The sequence below is a fragment of the Epinephelus moara genome, chromosome 2, assembly GCF_006386435.1.
Source record: "Epinephelus moara isolate mb chromosome 2, YSFRI_EMoa_1.0, whole genome shotgun sequence".
Classification (NCBI taxonomy): domain Eukaryota; kingdom Metazoa; phylum Chordata; class Actinopteri; order Perciformes; family Serranidae; genus Epinephelus; species Epinephelus moara.
In genome coordinates, this window is record NC_065507.1 from 35,332,842 (window position 1) to 35,351,832 (window position 18,991).

Genomic DNA, 18,991 nt, shown 5'->3' on the forward strand with positions numbered 1-18,991 from the left:
GAAGTAATCAAGTGCCATTCTGAGGTCATCAAGTACCATTCTGAAGTAATCAAGTGCCATTCTGAAGTCATCAAGTACCATTCTGAGGTCATCAAGTACCATTCTGAAGTAATCAAGTGCCATTCTGAAGTCATCAAGTACCATTCTGAGGTCATCAAGTACCATTCTGAAGTAATCAAGTGACATTCTGAAGTCATCAAGTAACATTCTGTGGTCATCAAGTACCATTCTGAAGTAATCAAGTGCCATTCTGAAGTAATCAAGTGCCATTCTGAGGTCATCAAGTACCATTCTGAAGTCATCATGTACAATTCTGAAGTCATCAAATACCATTCTGAAGTAATCAAGTGCCATTCTGAGGTCATCAAGTACCATTCTGAAGTCATCATGTACAATTCTGAAGTCATCAAATACCATTCTGAAGTAATCAAGTACCATTCTGAAGTAATCAAGTGCCATCCTGAGGTCATCAAGTACCATTCTGAAGTAATCAAGTGCCATTCTGAAGTCATCAAGTACCATTCTGAAGTAATCAAGTGACATTCTGAAGTCATCAAGTACCATTCTGAGATCATCATGTACAATTCTGAAGTCATCAAATACCATTCTGAAGTCATCATGTACCATTCTGAGGTCATCATGTACCATTCTGAGGTCATCATGTACCATTCTGAAGTCATCAAGTACCATTCTGAGGTCATCAAGTAGCCTACTGCTGTGGACACCACATTAGTATGGTTGTGAAAGTCACACAATATCATAAACTAAATAAGTGATCAGTGATAAGCAGTAACTCCTCGTATTCTGTGAGGTAAAATTACTGTTTCTGTCAGGAGTCTGGTGGCTTTGAGCAGAAGCAGGTGCAAAATGTATTTTAGCCTCCTAAAACAAGAAAAATCTAAAAAAAAAATCAACATCAGGGCTTGAGAAAATAGCATTTGGATGCTAAAACATATATACTTTGACCAAAATTTGAATTTTCGGATTTCAATACATCAGAAACACTACTGGAAATCTACAAAATTATATGAAAACAAAAAAATAAATAAAAAGAGAGAACCGCCTTTTAAAGTTTCGAACCAGGAGCTCAATAATGTTGCAGCTTTATCAATGGGATCAGGACCAGGAGGTCAAAGGTAAAAGCTTGGGGTACCTTGACATCAGCAAGTTGCTTCTCCTTCTGCCAGTTCCAGACTGACAGGATGTGATCATTGGCGTCGTCCACAGCGCAGAGGAAGTTGCCGCCATTCTGAGAGCAAAACAAGGAGTAAGATTTTTAGAGCAAAAAGGCAGTTACATGTATTTATTAGTATAACTTAATAAACATTTACTCTTTTGTAAATCACCAGTCAGTGCCTGATTGAACTGTGCACAGCATCAAAGCCTCAGTAAACTCTACAGGATTGGAAGCTGCTTACCGACTTAGAGAAAGCCACACAGGTGACCGCTCTGTCAAACACTCCCATCCCGATCACATGGAGCGTGTTGAGGCTCACAGAGTCCCAAACACGAACATGAGGAGCCAGCAGCTGAACAGACAGGCAACAGGGTTTAAATCAGACAAAGAAACAGTGTCAGATAAACCAATTTAATAGATGGAAACAAAAAACTGCAGTAAGATAAAAAAGGATCTGATAGAATAATTTAACAGATTTTCTATTTTTTTTTTTGCTTTATTTTAAAAGTTTTGTTTCATGTAAAACTATAAATCTCCTTACTCTTCATGCTACAGCCCTTCCTGCACAGTCTTTAATAGGATTTCTTTTACTATTTATAACCATTGGCATTTGAATACTGTGGATTTTTTCCTCTCTTTAGCCTTGTTCAAAGTCAGCTGTATCAAAATTTAGCAGTGAGTAAAACAGTAACACTAAGTAGGAGGATGTGAATGATGGTTTTCACAGTACCTTTCCATCTTTAGAGTTTCCAGCCACTTGCCCTGTTGCTATGGTGACCATGTCAGGATGAACACTCAAGCTATGGAGAACAAATATAAATCATTACTTCATTTTAATTTTTTAATGATGCTCCTGGCTTTTATAGGAAAATTTTGTGAAATCGCAGAGAGACGTTCCACTGCAGATTTAAACAGCTGATTCAGATTCATGTGAACACTGAAATGATATCACAACTGGGGATTACTTCTACTCACAACTATTTTGCATAGACTGAATCACTATGTTTGTTTAACTTCCGCATACAAGACTCCTGCATCACGTATATAAAATCAATCGGTGCTGAGCAAACGCTGTCTCAATTGTTTCATTTTTAGCCGCGTAAAAAAAGTCCCACTGAAAAATATCAGTATCAGTTTAAGTGTACACTTTATTTAGAATATTTTAACCATTTCCCCTTGCCTTTTCTGAGGGGGAACTGAGGCCATTATCTCAAGCCACCAGACTCACATTAACAAAAAAAAATGTAATTTTACTTAACAGTGACACTGATCTACCGCTGCCTCAATGTAAGATAAAGGGGTTAAAATATTCCAAATATAGCATACACTTAAACTGATAGACTTTTTTAGGTGGTATATTTTGCTGTGGGCCCCCTCCACAGGAGGACGTTGTTTAGCTTCCATGCCCGTAGATTTGGTTAATCAAAGACAATAGCAAAGGAACACGGCACATAAAATAAGCGTCGCGGAAACGTCTGATGGGTTTAACTATATATCTTTAAACATTACAGTTACGGCTGAAAATCACAACAGTAATAAACAAGTTTGCTGATTTGTCTGCAATGCAAAACAGCTGCTAGTTGTCTACCCGTAAATAATTGTTGTGGTTAGCATGACATCACAGCAATTTGGTCTATAGCAAGAAGAGTACTTAATATGACGCCGTGGGAGAGGAGAACACAATTGGTTCCCTGTACAGATGAGTAGCTTTCCCAGCATGCCCCAGGGGGATTCAGTTTGTTTACATCCCAGTGTTTCCAGTCACAGAGCTCATTCAGAATGTCATCTGGTGCTCATTAAGTAAACCGAAAATCACATACATGATAAATACAGTGAGCTGCATGAAGCTGTCAATAACGTGTGAAATATGTGAGTATCAGATTTGACTGAATAACAGATGAGATGGATAAAGAAGACTTGCATGAAGCGTTTAAATGTTCCAACAGTGCTGATGTGTTGTTGAAAAGTCGTCTCGCAGGAGATACAGAGTCACTGCTCTGTTTAAACAAATGTTTCCATATCCGGCTGCTTTCTGTGTCCTGTGTGTTATTCTACATGTGTGCTGAACACTGTACTTATGTAAATTATTTTTCAGCACAGGCTTTAATCAAAGAGGATATGTGTCCATGCACACAAGAACCAGGGTAAGTGGGAGAATCCAGGTGAAGCAGGAAGTCAGACAGCAAGTTAGTCTACCCTGACCTTATGTTATATGTCAAACCCCTGGAATACAGCTCTTATAAGCCTGCTGTCTTCTCACCATTTAACATCGTCATTGTGGCCCAGGTAGTGTCTCTGCTGCTGCTCCTCGGTGTTGTACAGCACCACCACAGAGGCGTTGAAGTAGACAATCTCTCCTGTGGGCAGCAGGTAGAGGTTGGAGCGGCAGTCACGTCCACGGTAGCCATACCTAGTCCACGCTTAAGTTAGGGAACATGACCAGGACCAGCAAATGAGAACATGTAATATTCAAAAGAAAAGCTTGAATGACCCAAATATTATATTTTAGATTTACTTCCTTCCAAATGACTATGTTTCATTAATGGAGTTAATTAATCATATTTCTATCCATCTGTGAATGTCTATCCCAGGGGTTTTCAAAGTCACTGTGCACTGTCCTCTGATACAAACACAGGATTAACAGACAGACAGATAATAATTCATTCATTTCTCATCCATTCATGCACTCTCTCCTGATCCATCAAAAAAACTGTTTCTCTGTGTATTTCTTAGTTTCCTTCTGCCAGTCTGAAGGATACACCCACTGCAGTTTAAGCTTGCGGTCAGGTAGGGCCACCTTCTGGTCAAGGCTGTAGCTCTCCCTCTGCTGGTCAGGGATGTGCATGGTGACAGGACGACCTCGGAGGAACATCCTCACGTAGCCGTCCTCTGGAGGGAGAGAGACAGGGAAGAAAAAAAGAGATGCAAGTTTATGTTGAGGGAAAGGAACAGAGAAACGAAAGTCAAGCTTCAGAGACACAGAGACACATGTCTCTTTTTAGAACAGCACTGCATATACTGAAAGTTACAAAAGCTCAGAGTCTCCATTTAAACACAGACTCATCCACACACTGACTTCCATCCTCTTTCTTCTAATCCTGTTTTGTTTAGTGTTTTAGTGCTTAAAAAAAAAGTAGGTTTTCCTGACTTGACTCTACAAAAACAGGCGAGAGAATTGTGGCTCCTTGAAATCTAAAATCCACCGTACAGTAAAACACATCATCTACTCCGCAAAAACAGAAAAGGGCTCTTTCGTCACTGACAGTGACTACAACAAAAACAATTAATTAAAACATGAGTGGGGTAAAAGCTCCTCTTACCTGCATTAAAGGTGCATTCTTTGGATTTGCTGAAACAGAAAAAAAAACCCAGAATGAAATGTTTGCTGTAAAGATTGTTGAATACCATGAGATAATTCAGGGTCTGGCTGTCATCATTAATGGAAAAATAATGGTAGTGCAAGCAGTAGTGCACCACATGTGTCAGCAGGTAATCAGACAATACACACACAAGCTCCTGAGACTTTGTTCCATAAGATCAGGAGTTCCTATAAGATTCTGAATTATTTATTCTTTGCTCGACAGGCTGCAGCCCTCATTTTCACATTAACTGGATAGTAGGGAGCTGCAGAGCACAGAGTCAGCAAAAACACACAGGCCATGCATCATATCATTCAGACTTAGAAGACAGATCTTATCCTTTTCTAATTCTTTTCTGAGATGATGGACTCTGGAGGCAAGATGAAGGTCCCTCATGCTTGGAGAGATTCTTTTTCATGTACAGTGCATATTAACTAGAATGTTCAGTATGCATCAAACATGTGCAATTGAACAGTGGCATGTTTTTAAAAGGGCTGCCCCCTGAAAGTAAAAGATTTGAATCAGTCGGGGACCCCCTCAATCATCTAAAATTCCTTCAATCTGAGCAGCATTTTTATTTTTTTTGTTCAGTCAGTATACAGTATTTTTGGGGACCGTGATCCCCAAATTTAGCTGGAGAGTGAGAACTCTTTGCTTTCTGCTCTCAGCTCGCAGCTGCGGATCCAGACCCATGGTAAGTCTGAGTGAGATGGAGGCGGCTGCCCGGAGAGAGGGAGAGGCTTTGCCCAGTCAGGCTCTGAGATAAAAGTGAAATTACAGCTCACAGCAACTTAATACGACATAGTCGCTGCATTTTGTTTGATATCTAGTGTTGGCAAAAAATTATGCTGCACATTTCTGACCGGTCGTCAGTGTGTTAGCATGCATTAGCTTGGAGGGCTAACTTGGCTTGAGACACAAAGCTAAAGACACATCTTTGCTTTTCTTTGATGAAGACAGAAAATGAATAAAGCACTGACTCTTTAATGTGACCGTGTATACAAGTTGATAAAGACAGTCTTTGATGGAGTCAGCAGACACAAAGTAAACAGAGAGGCCCTATCATTTGTGTATCCACACATGAATGGTGACATTATGAGTTAAACACACCGTGAATGTGCTGTGCAGCCAAACAATGTGACAGAGGAGGATCACAGCAAAGACAAGATGGAGAATCATGAGTGTTTTGAATGTCAGACAGAAAAGCTGAGTGTGTTTATATGAAAAAGTTTCTGCTTTAAATTTTAAATGACAACGAATGAGTCAGCCACTTTGCCAAAACCCATAATTAGACCTCTCAATCAAAACCTGTAGCTGCCTCATCAGTTTGCAGCAGCTGAGCTACAGCCCCAGCTGTTCCTGAATCAGCTGTCTGTCAACCAATCAGAACTGCCCACTGAGCATTTCAGTGCATGCTGACCACTCAACCTAAACTGTCAGGATGTTGACAGTGATCAGGATGCTGAAGCGCTGCCTCAGCTGCCAGGTAGACATCACCATGGCAGCAGCAGTAAAAGCAGGGCTTGATAAGATAAGGGAGACTAGGGGCTTGACTCTTCCTGCTCAACAACAGGAGAGTCCATAACGATGTGTTTGACTTTACTTTGTGTGAGTGAAAGCACATAGATAGTCAGTGGTGGTAAAAAACTGAAGCAAGTGAAGAAGAGGATTTAAAGGTCCAGTGTGTAGGATTTAGGGGGATATATTAGCAGAAATGTAATATAATAAATATGTTATCTGTAGTGTATAATCACCTGTAAATAAGAATCTTGGGTTACCTTAGAATGATCTGTTTGTATCTACATAGTGAGCAGGTCCTCATCCACGGAATACGTGCGGATAATTCGGCTCCTAAACAACCTCCTGAATATGAACACTGAAGGAATCCTAACAAGGAGTTCACGCTTGGCATGAGAGAAGTTTCAGTTTGTTGCAATCTGCAGTCCTCACAGCTGCATGCCACTAAAATCTACACACTGCAACACGAGTTACACTAGTGTAATCACAATTTTTGCTTGTCAAAAAAAAACAAACTCAACAGGCCACACACCAGGATGAACCATGTGTGTCTTCTTTCCCTGACATTTGTTTAACAGGGAGTTACCCAGGAAAAGATTCGCAGCACTGAGAAGTCTCAGTGTCTCTTTGTGCTTGTCAGGTCATGTCAAGTGAAATGTATTCTTTTTTTTCCCCTTTTTTTCCTAAACCAGGTTTGCCACAATGTGTTTTACATGTCAATAAAGGCAACAAAGGTGAAGAGAAAAGAGAATAAATACTAATATCATAAAAGATCAGAGCCTGTATGTGTGTGTTCGAGCATAACACAAAGCATTTGAAGAAGATTCAAAGACAGTGCAGAGCTAACAGGCGGCTGATCTGACAACCTCACTAGTCACTGTTGTGTCCCTGAGCAGCTGGAGGCGAACAGCCAGGCTGTCGGCTCTTTAAAGGAACCACATAAAGGCCCGTTTGTCTCTTGAACTGTGTGAGTGTGAGTGTGTGTGAGTGTGTATGTGGGGTCTGCCAGGAAGATGAGGCGTGGCCCATTTCTAGCCAATGAGAAAACAAGATTGATTCAGAGACAGTAATTAGTGCAGTGCATGCTGGGTAGCTGGCAGCCGGACAGGGCAAATAACTGTGGATCTAAAAGCCATGCGGCTGCAGCCCTTAGTCACAAGATTTCCAGGGAGAGGGAATGCACAAACAGACCACTCATTAACATGCAGCACTGGGTGCATTGTTGGCATTTTCTGCTTGCCTGCACTCTGAAAACCCAACTGGTTTGTGTAGGAACCACAGGGGACACAGCAAAGACCCTTCAGGGTTCCTCTGAGTGTTGTGGAAGTGCCATAAAGATCCCTAAGACTCTTTGTGGAGAGCTTCCATAAAATCTTCCTCAAGTCGGAAGCTCCCCCAAAAGTTTCTTCTTTCAAATATGTTTATTGGGAAACCAGTCAGTTAACAGTGAAACTGACAATCGACAGTCACGTTTTCTTTCTTTTTTTCTTTTTTACAGAAAATAAAAAATAATTATTCCACAAACACAATCCCTCAGTTTATCTTTCAGAATAAATCTAATTCTCTCCAAATGTAAGGTGTCTGTCAAGTCAGTCAACCAGTGCTTGAAGGAGGGCACCTCTTTCTTTTTCCAGTAAAGTAAGATCAGTTTTTTTGCCGTTATAAAACCATATGCCAGAAGACGCTGCTGTGCAACATTTAGTCTCTGTAGCTCATCAGATGTTCCCAGAATTATTAAAATAGGATCTGGTTCTAATTGGACCCCCAAAATCACAGAAAGAAAATTGAAATATTTCATACCAATAGTTTTGAAGTTTGGGGCAAAGAGCGTAACTATGTGATAAGGTAGCCTCCATAGACTCACATCTCTCACACAAAGGTGAGACTTCAGGAAATATTTTATGCAACTTCTTGGTGATTACTCTCTCCAGATAAGTTAAGCTGTCAGATGCTATTGGATAGGGAAGCTGTTTGAGCCATTCTTGATCCTCAACTTGTATTGGTAGTAGTTCGCTCCCCCAAAAGTTTCTAACCCCTTTGCAGCCACACCAAATGTTTTACTTCCCTCAGTGTGGTCTGGAAAGGCCAAACAGACATTTGCTTTAGCCTCGCTAATGGGCAGAGACATGGCTTTGCAGGTGATTAGAGCAGCCCTCAACCAACAGACAGCAACAGTAATTAACGTGCTCTGCTTCTCTCAAGATGTCAACATGAGTCCTTCCTGCAGCCCAGCTGAGCTTGGGGTTTGCTTCTGGTTTTTAAAACAGAGACAACACAGCAGGTGTTCTGCAGAGCTGTCACATTTTACCACAATTATTCAGAAAAAAAACAACTTCTGAATAAATCTGAGGCAAGAAATAGGCCAATTAGGGCCCTATGATTTCTGCAGCGTGGATAACAGGGACAGAAATGAGGAACTTGATGACAGAAATGGAATCAACTGTAAAACGCAAAACAAATTGTGGAATTTCCCCACAATTATAAATGTCTTTTTACAGTGTCTAGGCCAACTGAACAGAAAAAAACTATACAGCTATATTTATGGGCTGACAGTGGGCCCCTGGACGCAGACATGCAGAGGGCACCACCACCCCTCCTGCAAAGGAAAAAGGAACACAGATTTTATTGTTATTCAGCCTTTTTTTTGTTGTTGAGTTGCTATGAGACTCTTTGTGTCTCTTTGCAGCTATTAAGCATCTATTTGTGATATTTTTGACTGTTTGTAGGCTCTATTTTTCTTGGAGGTCATTTTGAGTCTCTCCCTGGTCGGTATGTGTCTCTTCAAGTGACATGTTGCAGGTGAAGGACAGGGGGGCCCTCAAAATTAGGGCCAGCAAGCCTTTGCTCTGCAGGGTCCGTTCAGTTATCCATCCATGACTTTATTTTGGTGTCATTCTGGACATGTTCTTTCTGTGCTCTGTTCCCTGTGTGTTTCACTGAGGGTGGGGCTCAGCTCCTTCACACACACCGGCAGGTCCGCTGACAATGGGGAACGCAAGATAATTTGTTGGAGAGACTTTGTTCTGTTCTCCTAGTGTCTGTCTCTACTGTTAATGTCGGCAGGTTTGATCACAGAGACGTGAGTGACTGCTAGCTTCACAGTCTTTTACTCGGTTAGCCAAGCTAGGTCAAATCCTGACCTTTTGTGCTTCTCGGGTCGTCCAAAGGCAGCGTCCAATGTTTCTGGATCAAGCCAGCCGTCACTCGCATCTCTGTATTCAAACTGGCTGTTGCTAAAGTTGGAGTACCCCTGTTTTCTGACTTGTTATACATATGACTGTGGCCCATAATACACATATGTCCGCTTTTCAAAATGAGGTGTTAATACAGTGGAAATACAAATGGAAATGAGGTTGGATGGATTATATTCGTAAATTTCATTCATCCACCACATTAAGTTCTGATGACAAAATGGGCTTGAATTGTAAAACACAGAATTCTAAAAAATTAAAATGGAAACCACAGATTATGGGAAAAACTAAAACAGATTTCGTAGGGTCCTGGACAATTATTAAATGCTGATTTTTTTTTAAAAAAAAGAACCATTTCAGTGCCTTACGCTTGTTCCTGGGTCATATTTTGACCAAATCTTTAAAGTAACGTTACCTGGCCTGCAATGTTTAACTTGCCAAATACAATCCATTAAATATAATTAAGCCTAGTGTGTACAATTATATTTATTAAGACTTCAGCTGATAATTTTGTCCAAAACTTAGAGGTGCAGAATTGTGTGTGTCTTAATTTACATAATACAATTACAAGAGGTTCCTCATCAAAGAATAAAGTGCTTCATCAGGCTGCGAGATACTCCAGTGATGGATGTTGCAGTAAATCAGTTTTTATCACAGCGATGCAGACAGAGAGAAGATGGATATTGCGGTCATACTGATGGGTCGCAGCCCCCTGAATTGTGGGAGTGGTCAAGTGTGCATCCATTTCTTGGTCCATTATGACTTAAGTACTGGGTGATTTAGATAATGGACACAAGCATGTCTGATCATCTCCACTCTTTAAAAAAAAGTACACAAAGACACTCAAGTTTTTTTCCATTGTACATTAGACTAATTCACTTTGAAGTTATTGTGGTATCAGACATATCAGACAAAATACCTAAGAGAGAGACAAAGAGAGTGAGTGAGAGGAAGAGAGATCTGATTTGACAGAGGGAAAAGATCTTAATCTTTTCAACATGACGCTGATCTTTTCATCTTTTCCTTCATCAGAATTTGCATAGCTTCAATCTAACGGAGGGTTATCTCTTCAGTTTTTTATTACACTTGTTAAACTTCATTTACTTTACAAAGCTTATGTTGGGGACACAATTATATACATTACTATATGCATTAACTTTAAATTTAAATCCAGAGACAGTCATAGTGATGTTTAACCGGTTCATTGTGGCAAAACCTGGTTTAAGTGGTGCAGAATGCTTCTCTGCAATCAGAGACGATGTCAATATGTTTGTTGCATGTTAAACAGGAGGCCCAATCAATGTTATCAGTGGTTCTGCAAACGAAGCAGAATAGGTAATCGTAACATCAGCTGCATCAGCCTCCTGCCTGTGGTCACAATGCTGCAGGATACTGTCTTTCAGTGTTTAAGGAGGGGGAAACCTTAGTTACAAGCTCAGCTAAGACATTATTCATTTAGAATCCCTCTGAGGAATCTTAAAATTATTGTGCAATCAAGATACAGATGTGCACCACCCACGGCAGCACATGCAAATAAAACTACATGAGATGATTTGTTCCACATGAACATACTGTACAGTGTGTAATGCCATCATTTCTTGTGAACTTCTATCAATAAAAGCAGGAGCTGTGTCCTGTCTGCTATCAGACTCAATCAGATATAACAAAACCATCACTTAACTGACAGAACTGCTGAGCACAGCGTGACTGCAGTCTTCTGTCACTTCATATTTACTCAACTCCTATGTGTGTGTGTTTCATAATCAGACAGAAATGTGACATGGTTGTTTGTTTCCACCATCATTAGAAGCCAGAAGACAAAAGAGCCACTAATGACACTTTAAAAGGCGCATGATTCAAAGTATCTGTGACATAACGAGACCTATTAGGAAGTGTACCACATTTAGAAAACGCTTCATTATGGTTTCCATGAAAGTGATTTTTTTTGTGTGTGTGTGTGTGTGTGTGTGNGTGGGGTGTGGGGGTGGGGGGGGGGGGGGGGGGTGTTGAGCAGTGTGTAACCCATCCTCTGAGAGCTTTCTTAATGAAAATTTGAGTTTCACATAACATAGCACAACTGACTTTTTCCTTCCTTGTTTGACTTACACAATTAAACTATGATTAATTCTTCTGAACATGACATCATTTAGTATGTTTGTGTTTTCATCAAACCTGCCTCTTGCCTTTAGATCCATGGTTTACTAACACAGCTGGCTCTTGTTTCATGTTGCGTTCATGTTACTATGCTGCAGCCCCTCCCCACAGCAACCCACAGCCGTGCAGACGGGGCAACCTACTGCATCAAACCGTTTGCGTGACAACAGAGTTTCATAAAACAACACAACTTCCTCAGGCGGTCGTAAAGCCAGAGCTACTGACTGCTGACTTTTTGTAGACTGAAAATGAACCAAAACTTCAGATGCATGCAGCCTGAATGCATTTTATAAACCAGCCCTCTCTGTGTTTTATTGTGCAATCTGTAATCTATTTAAGCTACTCAAACAACAGATGAGAGACCAGCTGCATGTGGCACAAAAAACACACTCCTTTTTTTCTTAAATGTATCCATCCAATTTTAAAGGCTGCATATGCATTTTTCCACATACTGAAGTTACACACCTTCTTTCACACACACATTTACTTCATTTATGACTCAAAGCATAAGACTCTTTTCCAAAAAAGCTTTATCAGTAAATGCTCTTTGCTCACTCTCTCTCTCTCTCTGTCTGTCAATCATTGATTATCCATTTTAAAGAGACAATTTACCTGGAAGATCTCTTCATGGCTGAGAGGTTTCCGTTACAGTAACAGTCAACAGTGGTGAACAGTCAAAGCGGTTCCTGTCCTGTTCAACAGCTACAGCAACACACGACTTCCTCCTTCACTGAGCAAACTTTTAGCTCAGCCTGAGGAGGCCCCATCATCCAATCAGAATGCAGTTTCTTGACTGTGCGGACCCACCCCCTCTGCCCAATGACCACACCCCCCCATCATACAAGGAACTACTGGAAATCTGATCCATCAGCAGAAATAAGGGAGGGAGGGAGAGAGAGAGAGAGAGAGAGAGAGAGAGAGAGAGAGAGAGAGAGAGAGAGAGAGAGAGAGAGAGAGAGAGAGANAGAAAAGGAAGTGTGAATGTCAGTTAGAGAAACAGCAGCAGACAAAATGGAGAAAAGAATGAAAAATTAAGGAGAAAAATAGAATTAGAAGCAACACAGTGTGTAATGAAAGACAGACAAATAAGAAAGACAAGAAAAATTGCTCTGTATAACAGAAACTAAACTTCCGCTGTGTTTTTTTTTTTTTTTTTTTTTTTTAATGATGACAAGTAATCCACATGTTGAGTTTACTTGGCAGTGACACGTGGATACTTCACTGTCCATCAGACTCACAGCTGTGGCATCACAAAAACTAACAACCAGTTAACTCTGAAACATAATTCATGGTGACATCTGACATTTACTTCAGGCGAACAGGAAGCGCTGACTGTGGAAACTGTGTAACAGCCACAGACGATGATGAGACAAATCAGACATCAGACGACACTGATGATGATGCTGTGCAGAATTCATCTCTCTCTTCTCTAAAACACAGTCTGAATAATTGAAGCCTGAGTGTGCTTTAAACTTCAGAAACTCTAAACCAGCAGTTCTAAAAGCCGCAGCAGGTCCCACGCTGAGGGCTGTAAATGTAAAACGGCTTCATCACAATCAGATACAGATGATGATGAGGGGCGGTTGTTCCCTTGTCTTTTCAGCACCATTTCTCTGTTTCTTTTGATTCAAGGACATGCACAAGACACATTCTAAAAAGGTGGACAAGCCAGTTGGTCACACTGGATTTCTTGGCCTTAACGCTAATAAAGAAGTGGCTGAAATTAATCAAGGAAAGAGAAAAAATGTATAAGATCCTCTTCTCCTGTTTAACAAAGACCAAATGTATTTAGCTGAATAATGAAATAATATAATAAATCTACATTACGACCCTCACCTATGGTCACAAGCTCGTGATCAAAAACGAGATCTCGGACACAAGCGGCCAAAATGAGTTTCCTCTGTAAAGTTGCTGGGCTCAGCTTTAGAAAATGGATGAGGAGCTCAGACATCAGGGGGGAGCTCGAAGTAGAGCCGCAGCTCCTTCGCATCGAAAGGGGACAGTTAAGGTGGTTTCGACATCTGATCTAGATGTCTCTTGGGTGCCTCTTGTCAGAGGTTTTCCCAAGCATGTCTAACAGGTAGGAGGCTCCTGGGCAGACCCAGAGGGATCTCATCTGGGCTGGGAACGCTTTGGGATCCCCCAGGAGGAGCTGGCAAGCGTTGGTAGGGGAGATAGGTCTCGAGTGCTTTGCTCAGGATGGATGGATGGATGGATGGATGGATGGATGGATGGATGGATGGATGGATGGACAAACTATGTAAACTACATATAGTGTCTGGAAATAGCTAACAAGTGAGCCATCTCGCTTCCTTGTCATCTCTGTTGAGTTACATATGTGCAATACCCCAGGCAGGACATACGTATCGGGCAGTGACACAGCCAATCATATCTTTCATAAAACAATGTTTTCTCATGGAACACAACTCCGACCACGCACAGTAGCTTTCCAAAACATCTGGGCTGCAGTCAGATAGTCAAACAATATTCCTGTCTTTGCCTACACACTTTTTCTTGACCTCAGTGGACAACAATTTGAGGTGAGGTGTGTGTGGGAAAGAGGAAGAGAGGGGAGAGAGATAGAGCATTATTGGTTACTGTTACTGCCACATGTTATGGTTCTGTGCATTAATAGCCCCTTTTTATTCTGTTTCTGCACTTTGTGATGTGCCGCGGTCAAATATGTGACAAAAAATACTTTTTAGTTCAAAAGTCGAACAGTAAACATTACTATTTTTTTACTACATGAATTTGCATTTGCCTAAAAGTTTTGAATAGGCTGTTGAAAATGTACGGCCCATCTACATTTCCTGGTTATAAAATCCAGCCCACTTGGATTTGTAATTGAATCCTGTCATACATATTTGACAGAGTTTCCAGAGGTTAAAAACAGCTGGTGGGATAAGGTTACCCTGGCTCTGAGCATAACCTATGTGTAAATGAATTTGATCTACGAAGGGTTTAAGATACTGTCCCTACTGTTGTAATACCCCCAAAAATTTAATCTTACTATTTCTGTCAGGTGTTCATTTTGTAGATTTAGCTACTATTTAAAATCAAGAGACAGTAAATACTTTGCATTTGTGCAGCTTCTGAAACAACAATCATTTGATGGTCTTAAACCTTGATCTTGAGAAGTTACCTGTCTTGTTTTGTCCTGGTTGTTGCAGTAAATTTTAAATGTGACCTTTATTGTGTGGTTCCCTATCAAATAATCTATAGACTGACCCCAGAGAACAATTCTATTGTAAATGCTGTTTCTGAGTACATGTGTCTTTAATAATTCATCCATCCATTTCCTATACCTGATTATTAGGGTCATAGGGGATGGAACAATACTCTGATACCTAAAATCTCGATATATAAATATTTAAAATGTAAAATAACTTTAAGTTCAGTAAGACAGGCACTCTATGTGTCCAGACCGACTGACTGACTGAATAACAGAAGAGAGTATGGAGCTCAGACAGCTCATTACTAGAAGTGACCCACTGAACTCCTCCGCAGCCCTGCTGACCCACAATACACAGACATGTTCTCTGAGCTTGTTAGAGGCAAAACAGGAAACAACAGAGGTTTGTTTTTCCTGGCAACATCGACCACAGTATTATGTTTTCTCTGCTTCATCTGCCTTTGTGTAAAATGTGACTGATGGTTTGTTTTATTAAAGTATCACAGAGTAGAAACGTCCCTGATATTAAGTGCCAATGAATTAAGAGACACAGTGTATAATCTATACAAGATACACCATCACACTGGACAAGGCTGTTACCTTTTGCCTCCGGAGGAGCTGCTGGAAGAGGTGGTTCGACTCCGACTTTCCGCTCCCATCTCTCTCCTCACCAGGGTGAGACGTTCTGTGGACATACTCTTCCTGAAGGAGAGGAAACAGGTGTTGTTTAGGAGACATTAGTATATTTTGACATTTGACACTATTGTTATTGTTCTTCACCTCTGTTTTCCTAGTGTGGTTAGTCCATCCTGATGAGATGAGCTCAACATTTTGTTTGTTTGTTTTGTTGTTTTCTCTGTATCAGTCTGGACTCAGTGCCGCCCCAAACACTTTGAGTGGGCAGGAGTACACGCCTTGACAGACAATTTCCTATGTTAATGAGCTTAACAAAACAGCAGGGAACATCTTCTTCATCACTAATGGAAACAGATGATAAATCGTGCCTTTACCAAATCCACTAGGAGGAATGACTAAAAGTCTTTTCTTTCGAGAAACTCCATGAGTGCACCCTCTTGTTCTTGTTGTTATTGACTCCATTTCTGCATTAACTTTACTTATTGCTGTGTTCACTCTACTAATGTAGAGAGTAAGCGCTTGTTGCTTCGGGAGTTGCCAAAACAATACTGTTCTGCAAGCTGTGGCCTGCATTTTACAACATCAACTACAAAGCAGTCCCTGATTGGCTGTTTACATTAGTGCAGATCCCTGATTGGCCTCGAACGGATTTTAGTTTCTGGATATGTGGCAGAGTGCAGACTGACACGGAGAGCGAAACAGAATGTTGAGCTCACCTCGTCAGGATGGTCTTACCAAACCACTGTTCCCCAAGACCACTGCTTAAAGATTAGATAATCCTCAATTAGTCCCACAGCAGGGACATTTGCATCATTACAGCAACAAAGGAGATGGTATAAGCAAGAAACATCAGTATATACTATATTAAAAAAAAACACAACGCAAAATGAAGTTATAAAAGATTAAGTGTGAAGGAATGTGGAAGGTTGAACAACACACACAAAAACCTGGTTGATATTTGTGGCAGTGTATCTTTGTCTGTGGTGTTTTGTATACCTCTTAATGGACTGTAGCACCTCCTTCTTAGGAGAGGAAGGGGACGAGAGGAGGCGTTTCTGTTGAATGTAGCCATTACTCAGAGGTCTGGAGGGAAGAGCTTGCAGGAGCTGACGCACTGAAAGGTGACAAATTGTTATTAGCTTCAGCTAAAGAGGACTTTTTTTGTTTATTTGTTTATGATTTCGTACAGTTGGGAGTTCTGGATTAGCGAAGCTAGTCTATCGTCTCCCATCTCCCTGCCAATCATGGGAATGCAGGGTACATGCATGATTGTGCTGGTGGTTGGTGGAGCAGAGGGAGGGAGGCAGGTTTGGCCCACAGGTGATATAACCTATGCTGTTGCTGTTGTTACCAGGGCTGCTGAGTGAGAGCACTGTTCTCTGTGAGACACTGCGCTACATCTCTTAATTTTTCAACACTGTTTTGAGTGGTTTAACAAACTGGTTAAGGCAAGAACTTTACTCGTCTCTCTCGTCAACTTGTAGTCATACATTACAGTGAGCAAGTGTTTACAGAACTTTGAATAAATGGATTCCTGAATCGAAAGTTTTACAGTGCACTGGACGTCGGTTTATTTCTAGCCCAGAAAACGCATTTGAAACAAGTTCACCCTTTCGTCGGTCAGTGGCTATATAGAAACATTATAACCCCAATTCCAAAAAAGTTGGGACATTGTGACAAATGTAAATAAAAACAGAATGCAATGATTTGTAAATCCTTTTTGACCTATATTCAAATAAATACAGTCCAAAGACAAGATATTTAATGTTTAAACTGACAAACTGTATTGTTTCTTGTAAAATCTACACTAACTCTGAATTTGATGCCTGCAACATGTTCCAAAAAAGTTGGGACAGGGGCAACAAAAGTATGGGAACATTCCACAGGTAAACAGGTTAACTGGTAACAACTGATAGTATCTCTTTACTAGGTATGAAAGGGGCATCTTCAAAAGGCTCAGGTGTTCACAAGCAAGGATAGTCACTATGTCAAAAAACTGTGGGCAAACAGTCCAACAGTGTGAGGATAACTATTCTCAACGCACAGTTACAAAGAATTTAGGGATTTCACAATCAACAATCTATAATATCATCAAAAGATTCAGAGAATCAAGAGAAATCTCTGAATGTAAGAGACAAGGCTGAAAATCAACATTGGATGGCTGTGACTTTTGACCCCTCACAGGGCAATGTATGAAAAACACACTTGATTGTACAGTATAAAGGATATTATTACATGGGCTCAGGAATACTTTGAAAACCATTGTTGGTAAACACAGTTCATCCCTGCATCTACACATGCAATCTCATCTGAGATGGACTGACACAGGGTGGAAAAATGTGCTGCGGTCTGACGAGTCCACATTTAAAACTGTTTTTGGAAATCATGGATGTCGTGTCCTCTGGGTGAAATGGGAAAAGGACCAGACTGTTACAGTGCAAAGTTCAAAAGCCAGGACCTGTGATGGTATGGAGGTGTGTTAGTGCCCATGGCATGATGGGTAACTTGTTCATCTGTGAAGGCACTGTGAATGCTGAAAGGTACATTCAGGTTTTATGTTGCCATCCAGACAAGGTCTTTTGCAAATCCTTATTTACATTTTACACAGCATCCAAACTTTTTTGGTATTAAGGTTGTGTATTATTTATATTATCTAAATAAATTGAGATATATTTGTTTTGTTGAAAGTCATGTCAGATTATGACTACAATATTTTTGATCATGTGTGAAAGTATGAAGATTGTGTGAGAATGTGTGAATTTGTGTTTCTGTGTGGCTGTTTGTGTGTCGTGTATTTGGCTTTCTGCATGACTCTTCTACAAATATGTGCTACTGTAGGGGTGCTGCAATGATGATTATGTAAACCAGGCCTAATGGCTGCTATTTGAAATTAATGCAGTAGGCTTATCAGAGTTTATAGTGATGGTTTAGTGGTAATGTTAGTGCTTGCTCACGCTCACTTAGTAGACTGTGTATGAGTGAGCACTGGATCCTGGCTACTGTGTTTTTAAATCCATGTCACTGAGAACAATTCACAAAAGATTTAGTGTATTTGACACTGCAGGTGTTGTGAACTGGCCTCAGGTGTCACTTCTGCAACATGCAGTACATTCAAAGGCCATCTATAACTTCCATTGTATTCATTCAGGTTATGGGTTTTTCAGGAGTGGTGTGTCATTTCTACTGGCGACACTGGGGAATACAATGACAGTATAATCCTGTATGGTGTAGTGATGAAAGGACAGCAGCTGCAGCAGAGACTCATGGGACTTACTGAATGGCTGCTCAAATTTTACTGTCCATCACAGTGGTAGACACACATTTATCTAAGATTATGAACATAAAAACAGCAAGAATATGTCTACAGTATTACTGATGATGCATGATGACTGATGACGAGCTAGGAACGGACGGCTCTCTTTTCACCAGTTACCTTTCTTACCCTTGGTAGGCGGTGCTGAAGCTGTGGTGGCCAGTGGTCTCCTCCCAGCAGCATGGACGCCTCCAGGTTGCATGACCAGGCTCTGCTCCTCACAGTAGCCCAGTCGGCGCAGAGCGTCAGCCAGAGCTGCCTTCAACAGCTGGATCTCGTCCTCCTGCAGCTGCAGCTTCTGTTCCAGGTGGGAAACCCGGTCCTCCATGTCCATGTTACTGCTGGCTGACACCGTGTCATCTGGACAGGAGGAAAGAGGGTTTTTAGTTTAGATTCAAGTCACTAAGACTTAAAGCTCACAGTACACTTTACAAGGGGTAACAATCAGCAGGTCACATGCTGGGCAGTCAT

At 40.9% G+C, this 18,991-nt stretch overlaps 1 protein-coding gene across 4 annotated transcripts in view; it reads right to left on the reverse strand.

Moving 5' to 3' along the window:
* The window catches only part of eml2 (EMAP like 2), a 52,333-nt gene that overhangs the window by 16,118 nt on the left and 17,224 nt on the right, over nt 1-18,991 (reverse strand). For 2 of the 4 annotated variants that reach the window (XM_050066555.1, XM_050066571.1), the window contains exons 2-10: nt 18,641-18,880; nt 16,204-16,321; nt 15,172-15,273; nt 4,498-4,526; nt 3,937-4,066; nt 3,438-3,587; nt 1,908-1,977; nt 1,419-1,529; nt 1,154-1,249 (exon numbers count right to left, since the gene is read on the reverse strand). In XM_050066555.1, coding sequence (XP_049922512.1) covers nt 1,154-1,249; nt 1,419-1,529; nt 1,908-1,977; nt 3,438-3,587; nt 3,937-4,066; nt 4,498-4,526; nt 15,172-15,273; nt 16,204-16,321; nt 18,641-18,880 — 1,046 coding nt within the window. Of the gene's footprint in view, nt 1-1,153; nt 1,250-1,418; nt 1,530-1,907; nt 1,978-3,437; nt 3,588-3,936; nt 4,067-4,497; nt 4,527-12,011; nt 12,142-15,171; nt 15,274-16,203; nt 16,322-18,640; nt 18,881-18,991 lie in introns of those variants that run through there. The other 2 variants (XM_050066564.1, XM_050066580.1) reach the window with 2 other exon arrangements.